Source organism: Siniperca chuatsi, linkage group LG8, assembly GCF_020085105.1.
Source record: "Siniperca chuatsi isolate FFG_IHB_CAS linkage group LG8, ASM2008510v1, whole genome shotgun sequence".
NCBI lineage: Eukaryota > Metazoa > Chordata > Actinopteri > Centrarchiformes > Sinipercidae > Siniperca > Siniperca chuatsi.
Genome location: NC_058049.1, coordinates 9967670 through 9980184, shown reverse-complemented (window position 1 = coordinate 9980184; position 12515 = coordinate 9967670). Strand labels below are relative to the sequence as shown.

General features: G+C 37.9%; 1 protein-coding gene across 8 annotated transcripts in view; it reads left to right on the top strand.

The window, feature by feature from the left end:
- The window catches only part of LOC122880316 (ecto-NOX disulfide-thiol exchanger 2-like), a 171513-nt gene that overhangs the window by 41024 nt on the left and 117974 nt on the right, over nt 1-12515 (top strand). For 4 of the 8 annotated variants that reach the window (XM_044205325.1, XM_044205324.1, XM_044205327.1 and 1 more), the window contains one exon: nt 11965-12111. The exons of the other annotated variants lie outside the window; for them this stretch is intronic. In XM_044205325.1, coding sequence (XP_044061260.1) covers nt 11965-12111 — 147 coding nt within the window. The remainder of the gene's footprint in view (nt 1-11964; nt 12112-12515) is intronic. 8 annotated transcript variants of the gene reach the window in all.

Sequence of the window (12515 nt, the reverse complement as noted above, 5' to 3'; positions counted from 1 at the left end):
TGAGGGTGAACCAAAACAATAAAGTTGCGGGCTGTAAAACCTGAAAAAAGAGTTTGACTATTGATGATTATATGTTGGCTCGTCATTACAATCGACCTCTTTCACATTACACATAGTCATTTGATCAGCTGTAGCAGCTTTAAGTTTTAAAACAAGTTTCACTTTGACAAATGTTTCTGCCCGTTTCCCTGAGGAAACTGTGTTTAAATTGGCTGAGTACATTGTGCCACTGGGTTATGGGCACAGCCTATACCAGCAGTAATGATGAAGGTCAGAAATCACCTCAAGAAGCTGTAGTACTAATCTCAAAGTCAGCTCAATCCACCAGAGCATAAACTTCACTTTCTTTTCCATAGTCACGGGTGTAAATCTCTACTAAAAGTTCAAAAGACAGGTGGGATTTTCTTTGGTATGATTAAACTTTTACATTTTTCACTGTACTTTGTTTCATAGCTGTAACTCTGTTTTCCATCCTGTTATTTGTGGCATGTCTGCGTTTACTGAATGTACTTTCATGTCTTCATGAGAGGCAGATGTTGTGTGGGCAGACTGAAAAACTATTGATGAATATTCCTTAAAATGTCCTCATTGGTTGTGGCACGCAGCAAGTAGCCTGCTGTGCTGAGATGGACTGGATGAAGACTGTCATTGCGTTTGTACATCTGGAGCCTAAATGTCTGATATATTTATTATAGGTGGGTTTTTTTCAGACACCGCACATCGGCTGACTAAGGGTCTAAGAGGACATTAAATCTAAAGAAGCTCTTTTTTTCTAAGAACTCCACTTTGTTTCAGAAGTACAGTTAGTTTTTTTGCCAGGTCATTACCGTGTTTTTAAAGGTGAGGGACAAATCTCTAGGAAAGGGTCCAAGATAATAACACAGTGTTTGTTTTTGTTTACTTTTTTCCACTGTGTAAATTGCCCTCTTATTGTTTCTGCTACTAAAAATACTCAGGCACCAAGTGAAAAGCCACATTAATATCCTTATGAGGATGCTTCATGTGCCCATTGTGCTGAACCAGCTATTGCTAAGCCGAATCATTTAGCCACCTTGTTTATTCATCTGTCACTCAGCATCTCTAGTTTTACAGCTAGCTTGATTTTACAGCCAAGCATCCGCGACCTTCACTAATGTTGTGTTGTTAAGCCGGACACTCCAGGCTATGAATAGAGCAATGACTTGTTCCAGTTGTTAACTTATCTATCAGTAGGTCTTCTCACCTACAGGCTCTTAGTGGTCTTATATGACTGAGTTGCATGGGCAAACTTCCAGAAATGGGAACATAGCTGCTACTGGGGACAGGAAGCTAATCTTGGAACTATCACCACGCATGATGCAACCAGAAAATATGTGTCACTTGAATATGACCAATAGCAGCCAACCTGGAAATGGGTTATCAGGCAGTAGATTAATGATAGTGGTCACATTGCACCCTGAACCCTCAGCTGTGGCCGAGTGTGACTTACAGCGTCTATGACCAATATAATTTTTGTAAAAAGCATGACTATCATTGGCCTTGTCACCCTCTGCCTGGATATCTTTGTTCAGTGGGCAGGAAGCAGCTAATTCACTGATGACATAAAGGTCATAGATGGCTGAGTTTAATTTCAGCCTCTCTATTAAAGGTTATGACCCCTCAGAGGAACTTATTGAAAATAGTAGCCTTCAGACAATTTGCTGATTAAAGATGACCTGATAAGTGATAATTTATTGCCCTTTTTGTAATATATAGGACGAAATAAAGTGTTTTGTCCCAGTGGTTAGAGAGTCTAGAAGTAATAACCTGGCATTATGTCCCTTTGTGAAATGTAAATATGCATGTCTGCAGTGCTGTGCAAGTTTTCACTTCAAAATATCTAGCTCAAAGTTCAGGTCACACAGATTAAAATGAACTAGTTCATTTATTCTGTTTTTTTCCGTTAAATCAAAAGAGTGTGAGTTTGACTTGGGTGGAGGAACTTTGCGGCTGCTGGCTCATGGTCTTAACCTTTAATGATTTCTTGTGATCATCACTGACTGGTCAGATTCTTCAGCTCGATGTGTCATTTAAAAAATCTGTGATCCATCAGATTCTGTGCCGTAAAACACAATGCTCGAGCGTAGTTAACCCTCGCGGGAGTAAACGACACTCAAGTTCACTAGTTGCAAATGAATTCGTTCAGTTCACCGTTCACCAAAAACATGAGTACGTTCAATGAACGGCGCTCTTTGAGCATGTTCGTGTACAACACTGCATATCTGTCTATACATATATACAAAGGAATTAATTCCTGGTTACAAGTTATATGATTATTGAAGTGATTATTAAAAAGTGCTGAAAAAGTGTTGTTTCTGTACTGGCAACTCTACTGTAACCATCTTTTCCATGTTAGCAAAAAGACTAGAGTTCATAATGGGTTCTGTCTCAGAGCAATTTTTACAATGGGGACGGATGAGGGTAGAACACAGACTGGCTAATAATAGGCAAGGATATGGTGTCTGTATTAAAAAACAATAGAAAATACTTATATAAAGGCCAAATACAAGCTATATCCTTGCAGATTCAAATGACTCTTTTGAGAATAAAATTATCTATTCAATTCAATTCAGTTTTATTTATATAGCGCCAATTCGTAACAGAAGTTATCTCATTGCACTTTTCCTATAGAGCAGGTCTAGACCGTGCTCTTTATAATATTAATTACAGAGACCCAACAAATCCCACCATGAGCAAGCATTTGGCGACAGTGCTGAAGAAAGCTTAGTTGATGTAGCTGTTGAGAGAATTTTATCATTCAATATTTTTATTATAGACATACTGTTAGATGAAGGTTTGAAGCTTTGAAGCAAATTTGTGTTGACAGCTCTTTCCTCACAGTTTCTGCATGGCTAAACATATAATTACCATCAGAATGTATGTAGTGATTGAACTGGGTTTAAATGGATTCATGGTGTATATTTATGAGGATTGGGGCTGCATAAAGCATGTCTATCTCATATAATCAAATGCCATTGCAGAGAAGTCTTAGATCTTGCATTAATTCAAATTCCTCCACTGTCCTTGATATTTTTCATTGTCATAGTAGTGAAATCCTCTGAGCTGCATGGACAAATAAGCACAGAGATTCCATGGAAAGTTATGTAAAAAATAAATCAAATTCACTCAAGTATGTTAATATATTATGTCTCTGGAAGTGGACCTTTATCTGCGTCAGATGGATGAACACACAGTAATCTATGTGCGTTTTTTCATGGCTGGCTAGACTGCTTCTCACCATCAACTTCCTCTCTTCTGGACACAGACTTCCCACCTGCTAATGTGTGCCAATTTTCTGCTGTTAAACATGCTCATATGTTCATAACAAGATCCAATGATCTATGTATTTACACAGCTAATTTACTCCAAAAGAAATGGTTTCACAAAGCAGACAAATTGTGCAGTAGAGAACATGGTGCAATGTAGAGTTATAAATCATTTTAACAAGGAGAAGGGAGGAGAGAGAACTTGGTGTAATACTATAATGAACTGACACTGGTTCCTTCAAAATGTTGTGACAAAATGTGCTGACTTGATTTGTTTGGTGCCCAAAAAACAACATTCAGTTATCAGTTTTGGAAAAGCTACAGAGTGGAATAAACCGCACCATGCTTACAGAGAATGGACCATGAAATGAATGCAGTGGGATATTGTGCCCCAAATTAGTCATCAAAGAAATGAAAAATTCATGCTTTGGTTTGGTGATTATGTGGGATGTCATGATAGCATCCTGGATATCAGATCTAAAGGGTGTTTGGATATGATGTGGTCCTTACTAGGGCTGCAACTAATGATTATTTTCGTTATGGATTACTCTGGCATTGCTCGATTTCTTGATGAATCGTTTTATTTATAATATGTCAGAAAAAGTGAAAAATGCCCTTCACAATTTCCTTGAGCCTAAAGGGAGATAATCAAATTGCCCACAACAGTCCAAAAGATAGCCAAATATATAATTTTACTATGGTATAAAACAGAGAAAAGCAGAAAATACTCAGAATTAGGAAGCTGGTACTAACAAATGTTTTGCATTTTTGCTTGAAAAATAATTTAAAAGGGCACAGCCAGTGGGTGGAGTGTGTCCTGTACAGTGGCTTGATGTGGTCCTTCTGGCTTCATTGACTTCTAATGAGCCAACACTGTGATGGTTCGCAGCTGAAGCCAAAGATCTCCATTTACTGGTCGATCTACGTTCCAACTTCCACTTATGGTCATAAGCTTTTGGTAGTGACCAGAAGAATGAGGTTGTGGAATCAGGCGGGGTGTAATGAGTTTCCTTCGCAGGGTGGCTGGGCTCACCCTTAGAGATTTAGGTAAGGAGCTCGGACATCTGAGGGGAGCTTGTTTCGATGCTCCTTCACATTGAAAGGAGTCAGTTGAGGTGGTTCAGGCATCTGATAAGGATGCCTTCTGGACGCCTCCCTTTAGAGGTTTTCCAGACACGTCCAACTGGGCCGAGGCCCCGGGGCAGACCCAGAGCACGCTAGAAGGATTACATATTCCATCTGGCCTTGGAACATCTTAGGGTCCCCCAGGAGCAGCTGGCTAGGGAGAAGGATGTCTGGGCTGCCTGTCCTATCCTGCTTCCGCCATGACCCAAACCCAGATAAGTGGTTGAAAATGGATGGATGGTTACTCAAATGATTATCAAAATAGTTGCAGATTAATGTTCTGTTGATTGACTTATTAAATACTCGTTTCAGCTCTAGCTCTTATGGTTACATCATATTACATTAGTTACTTTATAGGTGTTAATATATTCTACAATAAAATATCGTTCAACAGACCCACCTTCACTGAAGAGGGAAGGGAGGGATGTTAACATGTATTGTACTTTGTCAATGTTATAAACATGTATTTATTTATATATTTAGTCAGATCAGAGCCATTAGAAGTCAAACACATTGCCACATAAACAATACACCTGCTTAACATCAGCATGTTAACATTGTCATTGTGAGCATGTTAGCATGCTGATGTTAGCATTTAGCTCAACTGCTGTGCACTGCTGTGCTTCACGGAGCTGCTAGCAGGGGCGTAGACTCTTAGTCTTGTTTATTCCTGCATCTTTCAGGACTGACAAATAAAGACAAGATATGGCTGCTAGAGTACTCAACGTTTTAAATGATTTTTTAAAATTGTGTGTTGTTTTTTGTACTTTGACATTGACTCATCTTACTGATAAAAGGGGGTATCACATTCAGCAGATATTATCCTGTGTTGTTCATGGATCTGTCCTGCCCATTAGCCAGTTTAGATCCATTACTGTTTCACTGTGTTTTTTAATGATTGGTGGTTCAAGTGGTTGTCTTTACTGGTCATCTCTCTCTGTATTAAGTTTAGTGTGTCTCCCTCCTGTAAATGCTTGTCTGCTTATGCTTGCATGCAGAAAGATAGTGCCAATAGAGTTGGAGCAATTTTGCAAAAAAGAACGAAGAGGGGATTTCACTGTCCAGATGGGCAAAGCTGATATGCACTTGGATGGATGCTTATAGATTCTTGCTGAATATATTCCATTCAGTCTTATAAGATTCTCATTCCATATTTTCATGTTTTATTCAATATTTTGAACTTTTCATTGCACATTCTCAAACTTTCATTTAATATTTTTGTGTTCTTCATATTATTCTAGATTTTTTTCTCTCAGGTTTCCATGAAATATTCTATTTAAAAATCATGATATAGATATGAATATTACTAAAATTACCCAATAGGGGCGTCCTAGTATCTCACTCCTTTAAGGCACCAAAACAATGAGCTAATAGATGCTAAAATGCTCTGTAGAGCCACTGCGAGCAAAACCCGTTTCACATTACATTACATTTCACATTTTATCCATTTTTAATTAAAAAAAATATTGATTAGAGCAGCTTTAAGTGAACTTTTGACGTGCAAAAACTAAAACACAGATGAGGTATATTTCCATTATTGGAGGTGGAGGCCTTCTGAATGTAAAATGTATGAGAGCTATATCAGACAGCACATTGAAGAAAATGGAATGGGTCTTTATGCTGCTGCACTAATTATTCATCAAATGTGCTATTTTACAATTTTCAACACAAAATCTGACTCAAGGAACTCAAAAATTTTTATGGGACAGTAAGGAATTTCAGTCAGGACTTGTCATTTGTAGTCAGCAGTATAATTTCGTGCATCATACTGTATGTGGTATAAAAATACTTGGAATCACCACTTCTAAAAAATTGCTAATTGCTGATAACAGTACTGCACAAATGTATCTGTTGTTGGGTCTGGCTGTATACCACCATAACCTCATCTTGCTCCCTTTTAGAGTGTTTGTGATTCCCTGGGAGAATATGTCTGCCCACCTCCAGTCATAGTGACACTGCCATACAGTGTAGGCAATTCAGGCCTTTGGAGAAAAAATGCACACATCCACCTGCCAAAAATCCACACAATGCACCAAAAAGTGCACAAACATGCCAGTGTACAGGTAGTGGGGTAAAAAAAATACAACAACTTTCCAGGGATTGTTTAGAGTGGCAAGGGATTGCTGTTTGATGTTAGACACATCAGGGTGGGGCACACATTGCTACATGTTTGGAGGCCCAGAATTTCTAGCATTACCCCTGTGTGTAAGCCTACTCTGTCTTCCTCCCTCTTGTTCACAAACTCTGATCTTTTGGCCCTCGTGTTTCCTTTCTTCATGCGTTTGAATGTCTTGGATAAAACGTTGACAAAGATCAGCTTGTAGACTGACTGTAGTAATATCAAATCAGCAACAGAAGATGAACTGACACTGCTTGGTCTGTCATGCGGCACCAGAGAGAGAGAGAGAGAGAAATCCCAGACAGATGGATGTTGATGGGCCGCAGACATCTCAGGAAAGAAAGACTGATGCTGTCAGTGAAAGGGTGTGCGTAGGTGTGTTTGATGTAACCCCAGACAGTTGTGTTACACAGACAGCAGAGAGGTGGAGGACTTTTTCAAGTGCAGGAAATACAAGTGCAGGCTCAAGCATGCATGAATACTTGCATTATTATTCACATGTACTGTCAGAAGAAGGTTTTGATAAGGATTTTGTTTTCCAAAAAGGGAAACAACAGTGTCAATCCGAAGAACTGTGTTTACAGGAGGGACTGAAGGTAAACATGTTTTTTGTGTCATAGACTCTAGATTACAGCACCACTGCTCTCAGGTGATGGTTAGAACAGAAATACTTGCAAAGATGAAGGTGTTTCATTGAACTTTGATTTGTTCATTTTAATAATTGGTGTGTTTATACACTAAATGTGAAGTCAAGTGACGCAGCTGTGTGCGTATCAGGTGGTGCGCTGCAATTTTGGTAATCATTTTGGCATGAAATTGCGCTTGTATTTCTGCCTGCTGAGACCACCTCTTATATCAAATGCAAAAAAGTATTTTTGATGGCTATAGCTAGAGGAGGTGCACACATGGATGACTTCAATTCACTCTAATCCCTTTTCTTCTCTCATTTTGAAAAAAATAGTTAAAGGTCCAGTATGCAGGATTTAGTGGCATCTTGCATTGAAATTGCAGTTTGCAAACATTTGAATACCGCTTGCATCACCCTCCCCTTCCAAGCGTGTAAGAAGAGAAACTACGGCGGCTGCGAAACTCGCGAAAAACGCGACGGCCCTATCTAGAGCCAATGATTGGTTTTTCCGTTCTGGGCTACTGTAGAAACATGGTGGTGGAACATGGCGACCTCTGTGGAAGGGGACCCGCTCCCTCTGTAGATATAAACGTCTTATTCTAAAGTAATGAAAACACAACAATTCTTATTTTCAGGCGATTATACACTAATGAAAACATGAATATTATATTCCATTTCTACCAATAGCTCCTCCTAAATGTTACACACTGGACCTTTAAGACTGTTGGGGAGTACTATTATATATCTAAAAAAGTTGTATAAAGCCTTTTGTGGCTCCAGATAGAGCTGTGCGAAATCTGATAAAAGTTTGGGGCTGAAGACTGCAAGTTTGAAAATGGAAAAAATTAATGTCTCTTGTTCTACTACATCGATTTTCATCTTTTTAAAAAACTGTCCATTGGAGTTCGACAATGTTACAACAGTGCAATACTTAATGAGTGCAGTACTCTTTAAATTGTTCATTAAAAGTACATTTTCAAGCAAAAATGCCAAACATTCCCTACTTCCAGCTTCTCAATTGTGAAGATTTACTGCTTTTATTTGTCTTTTGTGATTGTAAACTGAATATCTTTGGGTTTGTTTGAAAAATTTGATGACTTCTTTCGGGCTCAAGGAAGTCACAAAACCAAATGACCAAATTAAGAAAATAATCTGCAGATTCACGATAATAAAATAAATTGTTAGTCGCAGCCCTAATAGATTTTTGATTTAGAACATGTTTAACATATACATCAACGTAAGTTTGTACTGAGTTACCTTTTTAGATTACTCTTGGGGAATAATGTACCACCCATATGTATGTAAATGTCCCTAAATATGGCTGACTGAATGTAACCTTTTTAATCACTTTAGTATAGAGAAAAAACATAACAAAAATAAAACACACACACACACAACTATAGGGAACATAAAACAGCAAAAAAAACACATTTTTTGTAGCTACTAAGTTGTTGCCTAAATGCAATTACATCATTGTCTTCTAAAATAATGTCAGTGTCCTCTAATGTGTTATTTCATCTTAAAAAGGGGCATAATCTGCACTTGGAGCATATTTTAGGTGCTATATGTTCATATGTGCTTTTGGAAATACTCCCAGACATGAAGAGTTTTGTCTTAGAAGGAGCTGGACTGGACTCTGCATTTAGCCCATTAGGAAACTGTTTGTTGTTGTTTAAAGCAAACTAGAGGAGCTGAGTGGCCAGTATTGAACCTTGCTCCCACTCCACCTGGAATACTAATCTATTCATCCCACTAAAAGTATATTCTCTTCTAGACCCCTTTCCAGATTATTCTGCACTGTGACAAGATCTTGCTTGTGTCTTTAGTCACCTAAACTGCAAAAATAAGAGACTGTGCTCAGGTGCTCAGTTCTAGTGTCATGAGTGCTGCACACCTCGTAACACTTTGTAGGTGCTTTTTTTCTCCCTAGCTGAAAAATTCACTGAAACTGTTAGGTCTAGCACACAAACATATTGTTGTTGACTAATACTTCTAATATCAACAGTCCTTTTAGATTGCCCGTAGATTTATAATTTGTACCCTAGTAGTAGTTTGTATCCTTTAATTTGCTGAAATTCCCATAAATATTAAGTATTCCCAGTCTGTTTTTCCATTTGTACTATACAGGTGCCAGCAGAAAGTGCACCAGCACAAAACCCAGATTACTGAAGGGCAGAATGGATCAGATTGCTACATAAATAACTAAACAAAAGCATGATAGATATAGATATAGATAGATAGATAGATAGATAGATAGATAGATAGATGTACTTACATAGAAAACATGCCACATATACATACATACATATACATAGAGGAGAAACCAGCAAAAATGCAGTAAAACAAAAGACAGACTGGTGAAGGACTAGCAGAGAAAGGCCCCATCTGTCCTCGTCTAATAGTGAATGGGGAAGAGACTCAGCTGAATGAAGGCAGCTATTAAAATCCCTTGTAAACACATTATAGGCCTGGTCTTGTCCAATATATAGAACGCGACATAACTGTGATATAGAGGCTGGGCTGCATCCATAAATGCATGAAGCCAATCTCATGTCAGCGTCGGCTGGCAACTATCTGTGCATCCTGATGTGCAGTAGTTACACAGAAGAAAAGGGATGGAGAGGACTGAACAGAGCACAAGTAAACATGTCATCTAAAAACAAAAAAGATGCCTTTAGGTCAATTGCCAGGACAAAAAGTTTTAACACTGCATGTGGTGAGTGAGCCGATTTACGTGACATACATTTTTGTTCATAATTGGACAACTACAGATATAAATGCATGCAGTATGAATTAAGGATTAATTGTAATCTGGAGTTCAGGGAACAATGTTGCCACATTGTAACAAAGTATGAACGTAGCGCATCACAATTCATTAGATTCAGATGCTACAAAAGAGGTAAAAGAAGTATTTAACTCTTGCATGTGGAATCAACCATGAAACAAACGAATGAAATGTATGTTCTTCCTGTGAATACACAGGAATTTCACTGTGTATATGGAGACATAAATAAAACTGGGCTGTATCAAATCTAGTTACAGTCCCTGATACAAGATACTTTCTCTTTCTTTATACAGATTTTCACCAGTTTTACCAAAAAATACAGTTTTTACCAATTTTCACTTGGATGTCTTTTTTTCTTTACCATTGCAAGATGATACTGTTCAAGGTAGTTGCAGTAAATAAGCTTCTCTTGTGACAATTAAAGCTCTAAAAGTGCCTTTAAATACAGTGAAGATAAAACTGGGAATAAAAAGCCAATTCGCTGCTGATTATTTGACAGAGTCCCTCTAAGCATGTAACTAAAGAAATAAACAGGTCAACTAAACGTTAATGCTGAAAATGGTACTTTTTATTATTGATTAAAAAATAACTGAAAATAATGAGCCCTAGAGATAGATGTTAATGCCAAAAGGAAGCTGAGAAATTACATTTGAATGAATAATTTTGACCTTTCATTGCAATGCCACTATCACATCAGTTATGTAAATGTTTTAATGAAAAATGCAAAGTCCATCAAATAATTGTCAAAATCATATCATTATGTCTGAGATCTGTGAGGGACAAAAATTATATCAGTCACTCTCTAACACAAACACACAGTTAAATGCAAAGAACAACAAACTCACAAACAGGACGATGTCTGAGTTTGATACCTGAAATTGCATCTCATCCCCCTGTGAGCGATCAATAAAGCTGACAGGGCCTGAGAAAAAAGGATTCACTCGCCATCATCTATTGTATTCCATTGAAAAAGAGAAATGCAGAAACAGGTGTAAATTAGGTGTTGATATGTATTTCACATTAGTATTGGACTGGTGTCTTCAAGAATACATATTTTCCCCTACATTTTCTCATAAGAGGGACAATAGCTGATGTTTTAGACCGTATATTGCTTGTCATTCCTTGCGGTTTGGAAATAACTTGTTCATTATTGTTGTGACAATTACTCAAGGGTGTGACTTCATTTATTGCTCTATTTTGTGTCAGACTATTGAGTCTCTTAAGGGAACAGAATAATGGGAAAATGAGCAGGTGAAAATAAAAGTATTTAAAGAACAGAATACAGGCTCAAAACCATTAGGCAGATTCAGATGATTTGCATTGCGTCTGTTCACATTAATACATTTGAGGTAAGATCTCGAAACTCACTTCAGCATCTCAGGATAGAAATATTTTTTTGGTTCCAAGTTTTCAAGTTGTTCTCTTTTCTTTGTTGTTCATTATATCTCGTCTTCTGGCTGTCATGTTTTTAGGAACTGTTTTTGGACATTAATGGTAGGCAAATGTTAACTCACGACTTCGACTTTTAATCCAATATCTTAATATTATTTTAAATTTTGTAACATCTCACATTTTGAAAGGGAGCAAAAAATGTGTTTTGTTATGTGTGTGATCTAAAAATCTAGCATACCATTGTGATCAATACTTGAAAGTCATTTATTTTCTCAAAAGAAAGACATTTCAATTGAGTTCAGTTAGTTTTGGGTATTTTCATGAGACAGTTAATGGTATCTTGTAACAAGACAACCACTCCAAGTTGAGTCTAGCTGCAAGGTTACATAGACTGTTTCAATGAAATGAACAACCAGAGTGTCAGAAGGTAATTTGATGAGTCAATGATATTGATCAAACAGCTCTGTCAAATACCTGCAGATATAGTAATAATGGTAATTTTCTAATATGGGAAAGAAAAATCTGTACCACTTTAACTCACCTTTAAGATACATATTGCTGTGTTTAACCACAGCTAATTGTACACCGCTGTGTCGTCTCATCTAATGTGGTTCTTGTTGTAATTTTATAGGGCTCAATGCTCTTCCCTTTGACCCAACGACCAACAGTGAGCCTCTCCACTTAAACAGCTCAAACGGGCCGCTGGTGACAGAGTGTCCTTCCCTGGAAAACACTGCAGACAATGGAAAGAAGAGGAAAAGAACCAGTCTTCCTCCGGGTACTGACAATACTACCTCACTACAGTATCATCATGACACTAAAGAAAAAAGAAACCTGTCCTGTCTTTTTTTGCAATAATGTTCTAATGCTATTATGTGTTGTGCTACACAGTTCCCTACCTGGAATTACAGTTGCTCACTTTGTCTGGTTGGATGTTTCCTGATGGAATGTAATTTAAATGCTACAAGCATCAAATAACTGCTGGTGAGAGATAAACTATAATCCTGTTATTTTGAGACAGTCTGAAAGAGGTAGCCTTGTTTGGTCTTTGCCTGTTTTTGATTAGCTTGCTGTAGCCTGCGGCTCTGCTTGTCCGGACTGTTTGGAGGTCACGCGGCTAAAACCAGGAAGCTGCACGGTGGAGATTTCACATCCGCCTGCCTCTCACCATGCCAACAGTCC